The sequence below is a fragment of the Haliotis cracherodii genome, unplaced genomic scaffold (assembly GCF_022045235.1).
Source record: "Haliotis cracherodii isolate W230 unplaced genomic scaffold, xgHalCrac1.p SCAF_15, whole genome shotgun sequence".
In the NCBI taxonomy this organism is placed as follows: Eukaryota; Metazoa; Mollusca; class Gastropoda; order Lepetellida; family Haliotidae; genus Haliotis; species Haliotis cracherodii.
This window is the reverse complement of record NW_027266270.1, coordinates 14,558,972-14,568,475: the sequence shown is the minus strand read 5'-3', so window position 1 is coordinate 14,568,475 and position 9,504 is coordinate 14,558,972. Positions and strand designations below refer to the sequence as shown.

The 9,504-nt window shown below is 38.1% G+C and overlaps 1 protein-coding gene across 1 annotated transcript; it reads right to left on the bottom strand.

Annotated features, from left to right (window-relative positions):
* Positions 1 to 1,446: 1,446 nt before the first annotated feature.
* On the bottom strand, positions 1,447 to 6,269 carry LOC139461544 (uncharacterized). Its single transcript, XM_071243027.1, has 3 exons — positions 5,951 to 6,269; positions 4,808 to 4,948; positions 1,447 to 1,709 (listed from the first exon to the last, which is right to left on the bottom strand). Exons 1-3 carry the CDS (start codon positions 6,267 to 6,269, stop codon positions 1,447 to 1,449), a joined length of 723 nt encoding a protein of 240 aa, XP_071099128.1.
* Positions 6,270 to 9,504: the final 3,235 nt, after the last annotated feature.

The window sequence follows — 9,504 nt, the reverse complement described above, 5'->3', positions numbered from 1 at the left end:
TTATGTTTTGCATTTTGTTTGCAATGTCATTATCCTTAAACACACTTTCAATATTGCCAGCACTGATATCAAAATATATTCTGTAGTAATAATGAGGACGTATTGATAAATACGAAACGCGTAAGTATATTTCAACAATCTGCAACGAAAAATACTTCTATCAACATTGTTTTCAATAGTTTGAACAAACAATTTTTTCTGACATAGGAAATCTTTACTCTTATGTAGGAAACAAACATTCATACTGAGTTTCAGTAAATTCTGTACAACGTGTTCTAGGGGCAAATCCTGACCACGATATTTCCTGGCAAGAAACCCAAATTCAAGAAACCATAGAAATCCAATAGACAAGCATTACCGCTTTATGAACACCTTCATTGATACGTTGTCATATTGCTACCCTTGCCTTGTCTTTGTTATAGAGTCATCTCTTAATATTATTCCTACCTTAAATAACATATCATCATGTAAACCATGTCACATACACTGTACTTCTACAATTCTTAATGCCTATCAAAGACTTTCATGATGCATTTATTCTTTTATACAGTTGTCTTCTTTGGTGATAACACGCATGTGAAGTTTCTGCTTCAAGGGTCCAGCAGTTGCAAGAGAAAACATGTTCACAGAGCCCATTATACCTTTGAGAGAATTTAAGGGCATTTTAGAAATAAAACGCCTGAATTAAGATAAGAATGACAACTTTGCACACAAAAAGAAAGACAAATTTGAGGTCACTAGCAAACTTTGAGAGCTACTTATCATACACATGCAAAGTTTACTACATTCAAAAAGAGATGGCAGTGTAATTATCATTAATTGGTTTTGCAATTCCACTTTGCGACCTGTTTGGAAATCGGATTTGTGCCTCTTGAACAAGTTCAGGCGTCACCATTGGTTGGAATAAGCACGTGAAATTTCATTTTCACTTGCTCAGTGTTAACTGAGCAAATCTGTAAAGAGAATGTTAGACCATATGCTCAAAGCCCAAAGATCAAATCAAGGTTAACATAAAAAAAACAGAGAAAATGTGTTGAGTCTTTGTGACATTTTGAACAAATGAGGAATGACTTTGTGTATGGCTGCCGCAGCACCGATATTAAAAATTAGATAAGAAACTATCAAACGAATTAATATGGCTGGAACAAGCATGTGATGTTACAGCTTTAATAATGTTGTTGTTTCAGAGAAAATAATGTTTACAAGCGACGGCTCCGTAGCTAATTTGACTTTCAAGTGAGCTAACCGAAAACAAACTATATGATGGTGAGTTTTATATATCGCCCACTTTCTACTACTACATTAACTCTCACAATTATGTAACAAACTCCAAGAATCTTTTCTGAGCCAGCTCGAAATTAAACACACTCTTCTGAAACAGCTGAAGATGGCTTTTAATATTGTTTTTAGAATTATTACTAACTCTTGTAATTAATTGTCGCCGATTTACAGATCACAATGCCTGATGTGTACGTTATAGTTCATGTCAGTTCCCTTTTCACTATCGGTGATATCAATCCACGCCGAAGAACTCAGGGCGCAACTTGATCCTACTTGGTAGTACTCCGCTATTTTGCATAGTATGTTTGTCTCGGTGACACAATTGGCTCGGCATTCATCCTCTGTGAGGGAGTACAGTAGGACATCGTTATGGCCAACGATCAAACGGCCCGCATACTTGGTGAACGTGGTACCGTATTGGGAACAACCTGTGGGAAGGAAACAAAAATGAAAGTACAAAACGTCCGAAGATAATTGTGACTAGAAAATGCTAGGAAAAATGCTTTTTGCCCGTTTTAAAAGGGTAGCATTTTTCACAGCCTGTTGCTTTTGAAATATCGAATAAATACCGATCGACCTACGTGTGGTTTGAAGTATTTCGGTCTCAAGAAGTCCTATCGACAACGTTTTTACAGGAGAAAAATTCGAAAGAAAAAAGAGTCCAATGAAGGCAGTCTAAAACGGACTATAGAAATATGCGCACGTGACTCCATTATAATGATAATAATGTATTCTTCTGTAAACATCTAATCAACACCAAAAAAATCACATCAGGAAAATTCTAGATGCGCATTATCTAAAATAACAAAATGACGCTGCATCTATTTTATCAACACTGCTCCCATGATGCACGTTAAACTACACTTGCATAATCATAGCCACAATTCACGTCATGGAGTCCGTACCAGGAAATGCATACAAGTACTTTAAACTTTAGAGGTAGGGGGAAGCATTTATTAGTTTAGCTAAAAGGATATCTGATACAGGGTGACTGTAGTTGTATCATGTACAAGCTTTATGGTACCCCCCATGACCGATCAGTTTTCATGGGAAATATTCCATCCTGTCTTCAGGTAAATGTAATCATGTCATTGTTTGGCACACCGCAACCCGTGATCTGGGGCGTATTGATGGATGTGTGCTAGTTTTCGAGGTGAAAAAGAAAACTGGTGATTTCCATAAGGAAATTAGAGGAGGAGATATGTTTATAGACTAGTTGGAACATCAGCTAATGCCCATTTTAAACAACCTCAGTGTCATAGTCATGGATAACGCCAGTTAATACAACGTCTGTGAACCAGATACAGTCGCGCCAACCATTGTTTGAGGGCGACCATACAGGATAATATGACATTGTCGACTTCAGACTTCAATGGAGTAAATTCGGCTGAATAAGAAACCATTAAAGTACAAAACATACATGTATGTGCTGGCGGCACAACACGGTCACGTTGTCTTACGTACGCCAGTCAGACATGACAACAAGGCAAGACAACACAACATTCAAACTCACACATATCAGAGGGAGGATCAACGCAGTCTTTGCTGGCCAACAGCCTTGTTGAACCAGTTATCATACCTTTGGGTGATAGTACAGATTCAGATACGTCATCAGCGGAGATAGATCCTCAAACAATTTCTACCTCAAGAAATCTTCTATAGAACAACAAATACTCCTTGATTCTAAAACCACAACCTTCCAGAACACATCCCGTTTCATAGCTTTTAACTATTCTATCATTTATCCAAGCAAATATAATCCAGTACATATCCTAAATTGTACAACAGCAATATTTTGAGACCAACCCCAACTCGGGTGACATTAACACCTGTGAGAATGTACGGGCCGATGTGAGGTCTCAGGGTGTAGGGTAATATCTCAGGTTAAAGGCTGTTTCATAAATGCATGAGGACACACGAATATTTTCTAAATATATCATCATTTTACCTGTAAAAGTACATTTTAAGGGTAATCACAGTGTCAGTTAGGATAGGCTAGATTATGTCAATTTGAGATACTTTGATATGAGCTATTTTCATAGCCCTATGACTCATTTTAATGAAATGAAGCCAGAAAAGCATGTTCCTAACATTTTCCGACAGTAATTTACCTCGTTCTCCTGCCGGCCTTTGGATGCTAGTGACACGGTCTCACCCCTAATGCAAAGAGACGTTATAAGTACAAACGACAAAGCTCTTTCCATAATCATAAGAAAAATCTCTCCATCGTACGATTGCGACTATATCATGAGAATACATGTGTAAATGAATCACTATTCATTGGTAATAATACCAGGTGTTCGCAAAAAGATGAGAATACCCTGCCCATCCGTGGCACCCGTCACAGGCAAGTTAATTCTTCACCTAAAAAACGGAAAGTAGGGATTTACAGCGGACATAATTTTTTGTCATCATATGTCAAATTTTGATATATCCTCCACATGTCTACCATAAAACGTTTTTGAAACCTTTTTGTTTTTGAAACCTGAATGCCTCGTGTGTTATAACCTTGATCAAACAACGTTCGAACGTTCGCTACGCGGATTCATTCAGTTTGCACATCAGTTTTTCGATTCATACCTCAATCAACCGAAAAAATACACAGCGAAATAATTTAGGAGTGGTAACGAACACTGTGCTCGGAACTTGCTGGAAGGTAAACAAACACAGTTAACATTTTACACTGTGTAGTATTTCATTCGTCAAATTATTGCATACATTGATTCACATGTTGGAGAAAAATCATGTGGAGCTTAAGAGTATCGTAGCACGAATTATAGAATTAAAAGTATATACATTATAATTAACTGGTAAATTCAACAGAAATTGTAACTGTTTCCGTCCTGTGTGACGCCATGACTGGCGCAAAATCACGCACCACGCAATCACGACGATGGTTATCCGTATTTCTGACTATTTACCTTAGTTATATTGGGTAACATAAAACAAATAACAGATTACTTACAAGACACATTTTCGTATATACGATCCTCCTCTGAAGGAAAATTCCCCTCTGAAAATCCCGCGTAAGTTGTCATTGAACACGCCATTTTGTAAAAGTCTGTCAACGGTAGTGATGTCATACGTAAGTAAACATTGTTGTACATATTTGGTAATATGGTTGAGGTGAAAATTATTAACTCGGAATCAAGCGTATTCTTTGATCTTATCTAGTTTGCATCGCCTTGATAATAATCCACGGCTGTGGCAGAAATCTTTCTTTGAGTAATATCACATTATTTATGCAGTAAGCAGTACGTCGGATGACGTCACTCATGACCGTTGAGTTATGTATTAAAGCGCCACTGCGATCGCGATAATAGACAAAATGCATCGATTCCATGCTAAACAGGTGCGAATTTAGGGTGTGTAAGATATAGATTACTGCACACCATGTATCTCTAAACTAAAATAGTATCTTAGCTAAATGGTATCTGACAGACACTCGTGTGTTAATCTTTGTCCTAAATCTTGACATGAATATGATATTGGTAAACAATGCTTTCAGATAAAAAGAAGTACACACCTTGGATACATCCTGCAACAGCATACGAAAAGACCTGTGTTATATTGCACACACATCCCCCTTCCATACACTCTGTGTCGACTACTTGACAATCATCAGATGTGTCGCAAATACCCAGTGGTGGTTCAGCTGGAACAGTCACTGTAATAGGAAGTAAACGACATTGTCAAGATATGAAAAGGACCTTTTTGGTCTGTGTGGTGAGCACAATTTAAAAAGGTAGAACATAATTTGCAAAAGGGTCATTAAAGCTTTTAGATTTGTTCTTTTAAATACAGTGACTTCACACGCCTTGTATAATCAGGCAGCCCATGCACACGTTCAATACATCATTGCCATTGATCGATAAAAGTTTTTTAGATTTGTTCTTTACAACATTTTCAGCGCTAATGGTCGGAGGACGCTCAGCCACGAGACCACGAAGGCCGTATTCCAATAGTAGAAGATGAGTGAGTGTATGAGTACATTATTATGCAGGCAGCTTTTAGCAATATTCCAGCAAAATCACTGCGGGGGACACCTGACATTGGCATTACACATTGAACTCACGAGGGAATCGAACCCGGATCTTCGGCTATCCCACCCAAGATGATTTGGCCCTTGATCAATGCTGATTTGCAATGACGGTAATCGAAACAAACAAAATGGCATCTTGGGACATGGACTTCATCAGCATCAGGTTATCCCAAGACATGATCACGTTTTCTTCAGAAATTCAAAACATCGTCCTTTGTGGTAGACACGTTTCTAGGTTTGTCAGCACCATACAAACTCGTGCTCGTGGGTTTCATCAAAATGTTAAACGTCTTAAAACTTTTGGGCTTTCCTCCCACACCAAGCAGACACACCGTGATATAACTGGAATCATATTCGAAAGGGCCAAAACATGTAAAGTAAGAAAACTAAACCTGGTTGTCGTATGAACATGTCCGACAACTTTCGTACTATTTCATGTTTTCTGTAAGTAGCGGCGTAGAATAGTTTGTTTACTGACACGTGTCCCAAAATGTATAGTTTATGTGAAACAGAAATAGACCATAAACCCTCCTTTTTATAGTTGAGCAAAAAGAAGGTTAGACACAGTCACTCACATAAACATCTTAAACACTCCTTCCTGTAATTGACAAAAAATGTCATAGTTACCTGGATTTAGAGAGTACATTCTGTATTTACTGTTGTCCACATAGTCCACGGTCGACGGATCTGTAAACATTGCACTGTAGGCAACACATTCTAACGTGGCTGGGTTGTAGCCACAAGTCACAGCCAGGTCATGTTGGCCACATCTGGCAGCACACTCAAGCAGGCTCTCCGTGTTCTCCTCAACCCACATCACATGTTCAGTCACTCGCTTGTTTTCAAACCCGTGCATCATCTTTACATTCCACTTCCCACAGTTCTCATTGACACTGACCACGCTAGAGCACAGTAAAACTGCACATACGGTTTCAATTGCCCTCATTTTGTCGAATCTTCCTTGATTTTAATAGAAAACTCCCAAATAATGTCTCCGCTTTTGGGTGTCTGTTTCTTCTAACCTCTTCTTGGACGTCAATTCTATATAAACTATTCTGCCTGAACGCTAAACACGTTTGGCATTTTTTGACGTGTGCCCAAATATTTACATTATTAGAAATAAGTAATTAACAAAGAGACAACACTGACCATATGATATCGTGAAGCTCACCATTGATAAAACCGGACCAATGTTTAGCTGATATTGACCGCAATACGTCAATGTATTCTTTGACATAGATCTGCGACTATTAGTTTTCCCACGATGCTCGTATGTGTATCAGCCACACCACTGATACATTTGTCTAAAATATATATGATCAATTATACAACTACATACCCGTATACAGGAACTGTGTATTTACCATACAACGCTCGACAAGTGCCTTATATAAACAAAGGCAAATATTCTGTTAAAGAAACCTGATGTTGCGCGTGAATATTTTCATTGGTGAGCTTTCTGTATAATGCTTGAACCAAAGTGTTAAAACTGTTTTTGTCTATCATACGCGACATTTCTGTTGTACAAACAAGTGACCATGAACAGATGTTTTGGACACGTGAACAAACACAGCAATACACCATCTTTCAAATCCAAACATGCAGAGCTTTATGCTTCCTACTATGTCATAAGTATGAGTTTACTCATAACTGTCAAGTTGGGATAACACCAGGTGTTCGTGAAAAGGTATGCCCATCTTGCCCATCTGTTGATACCCTTCGCAAACACATGCAATTTACGTCTTGTATTGGGCTATTTCGAATGGAAAATCATACATTTTTGTTGCTCACGTGAGAGAAACTCAGGTGAGCTTTTGCCATGTCCTGTTTGCAAACAGCTTCTCCGAAACCTGGGCACAGATACAACTTGGTATGTTCCCACCGATGACACCCTTATTTGTTTAAATGTTTGAGCTTTTCAACATGGTGTCCATGTCAGCCATATTAAAAAGCTATTCATGACTATTACACGGCTATTTGTCTCAGAATGTAAGTTTGGTATATAAGTAGTTTGTAGTGGGGATCAACATATAGAATAGTTGATTGCAATATTTATTTCAACAACAAAAAATTATATTTGCATCATTGTGTCCATTACATGGCCATGGTTTCCAAATGTAATTTGTTTGTTTATATGTTGTTTAAGGCCGCACTCAGCAATATATGTCAGTGGTCTGTAAATAATTGATGATAACATTTGCAGAAACTGGGTCCATATAAAATTAGATTATTACGCTGCAAACATTTCAGTCAATATCTGTAATTGCCACGCCGCACTCCGCAATATTACAGCTATATGACGGCGGTCTGTAAATGATTGAGACGGGACCAGACAATCAAGTGATTGATATCATGACCATCGATCTACGCAATTGGGATACGATGACGTGCATCAACCAAGTCAAGTTGGTTAGAAGTTCGTCTTGACGTTTCCTGTATTTGACCTTTGATCATTCTGTCAAGGCATCAACTCTTCAGGAACCAAGGGACCAATGAAACTTTAAGCTTCACAAACAAAAAGAATGGGCTTAAAGATATTCACGAGTTTCGATTCCGAATTTCATTACAGCCACCATATAAACTTTGTAATTAGTAGTTGGGATCAACAAATATATTGTCCTTCTAATCATGTTTTCAACTCTCTCAGGATGCATACTTTTGCAGTGGACACATAAGATTTTAAGCTTTTCATGCATCTCAAAACATTCACGAGCTTCGATCACATCACCATATCAAATTTGTAATTAGAAGTTTGGCTGAAGACATATATTGTACTTTTGAATATTATATATTGTCACGTTTATTTAATCTTTGCCCTTTTACAATGGTCTTATGCAGAATGTCAATATTAGCCGATCGATAATTATTGTTTTGGTACTGCAGTTGCCAAGCCACGCCCAAGTGGAGACTGAAACTACAATCCATCCACAGGTCGAGGCGAGCAGAGCGTCAATCATATACTATCTTATTGACAGATATTCTTCAGGCACCAAATAGTTAAAAAGTTATTTGATCTACATTCTGTTTGCCATTTACAAAGAACACTATATTCAAAAGAATGTTAAGATGTCATGATCATGATATCCTGTTTCGCACTTCCACATCGGTTGAGTTCTGTGTCACAATTGCTCGCAAAAATGTTGGCCAACTGAAACACTACAAAAACCTACCGTGGTAGACGTTTCAACTAATCGATCCACATCCATCGTTAAATATATTCTGTTTCTAGTAAAGAGTGACATGTGCATAGAATTCCCAAACGGGGACACAAAGATTTATCATCCAAAACTGGCTCCCACAGGAGATATCGCTTGGATGAGATCAAGCGATATCTACACTGTAGATATCGCTGCAATGAAATTACATCACAATGCTTTGCAGACCATTGTGACGTCGGCAAGCCTCGGAATTTTTCCACTTTTATCAACTCGTGTTGATATATTTGATATCAAAAGACACTTGGGTGAGATTCTCTATATGGCCACTGATAGCTGTAGTCTCAACCGGCGGACAATCATGAGACAAAACATCATCCGGCAGACTGAGAGATCTGTTATACATGACAATGCCTCAGGAGACTTGTGTGTCGGATTCTTGGTCACGAAACACCAACAAAGCATCAAAGCATTCCGGGCAACAATATCGGTCCACGGCAACCTATGTTTGTCGTAAGCAAGTACATCGGCAGGCCAGGCTCGGTTATTTGTTGGATTGCATGCCATCATTTCCAATTGCGTGGATCAAAGCTCATGATGTCAATCACTGGATTGTCTGGTACAGACCACCGTCAAATATAGCTAGAATATTGCTGAATGCTGAATACACAACATACAATTCGATACAATTCCAAAACGAAATACACCTGTATGCGGTGGTTACGCAAATCAATAACGATGAGTAACATATGATTATTGTTCATAAGAGTGAAGATGTTTTAGAGTGACCTCAAAGGTAATCCTAAAAATTGTTTATGATGTTTTGTTAAAAGTGTCAAAGCTTATGATGTATATAGAATATTAATCATATGTAGCCAATCTAGATTCATCATGGGTTTTCTCGGAACAGGAAAACAAAAAGAAATTATAAATGACTTTGCCTTTGACCAGCATACCCCGGATTCTTTTCACATATTGATATATTTAGTACATCTATATCCGCCTAATTTACGGAAGCTGTTCACG

Coding starts and splice junctions, on each gene's coding strand:
- LOC139461544 (XM_071243027.1), bottom strand. CDS start 6,269: ATGAGGGCAATTGAAACCGTATGTGCAGTTTTACTGTGCTCTAGCGTG. Junction 4,949..5,950: donor AATGTACTCTCTAAATCCAG/GTAACTATGACA, acceptor TTCCTATTACAG/TGACTGTTCCAGCTGAACCA. Junction 1,710..4,807: donor TGTTGCAGGATGTATCCAAG/GTGTGTACTTCT, acceptor TCCTTCCCACAG/GTTGTTCCCAATACGGTACC.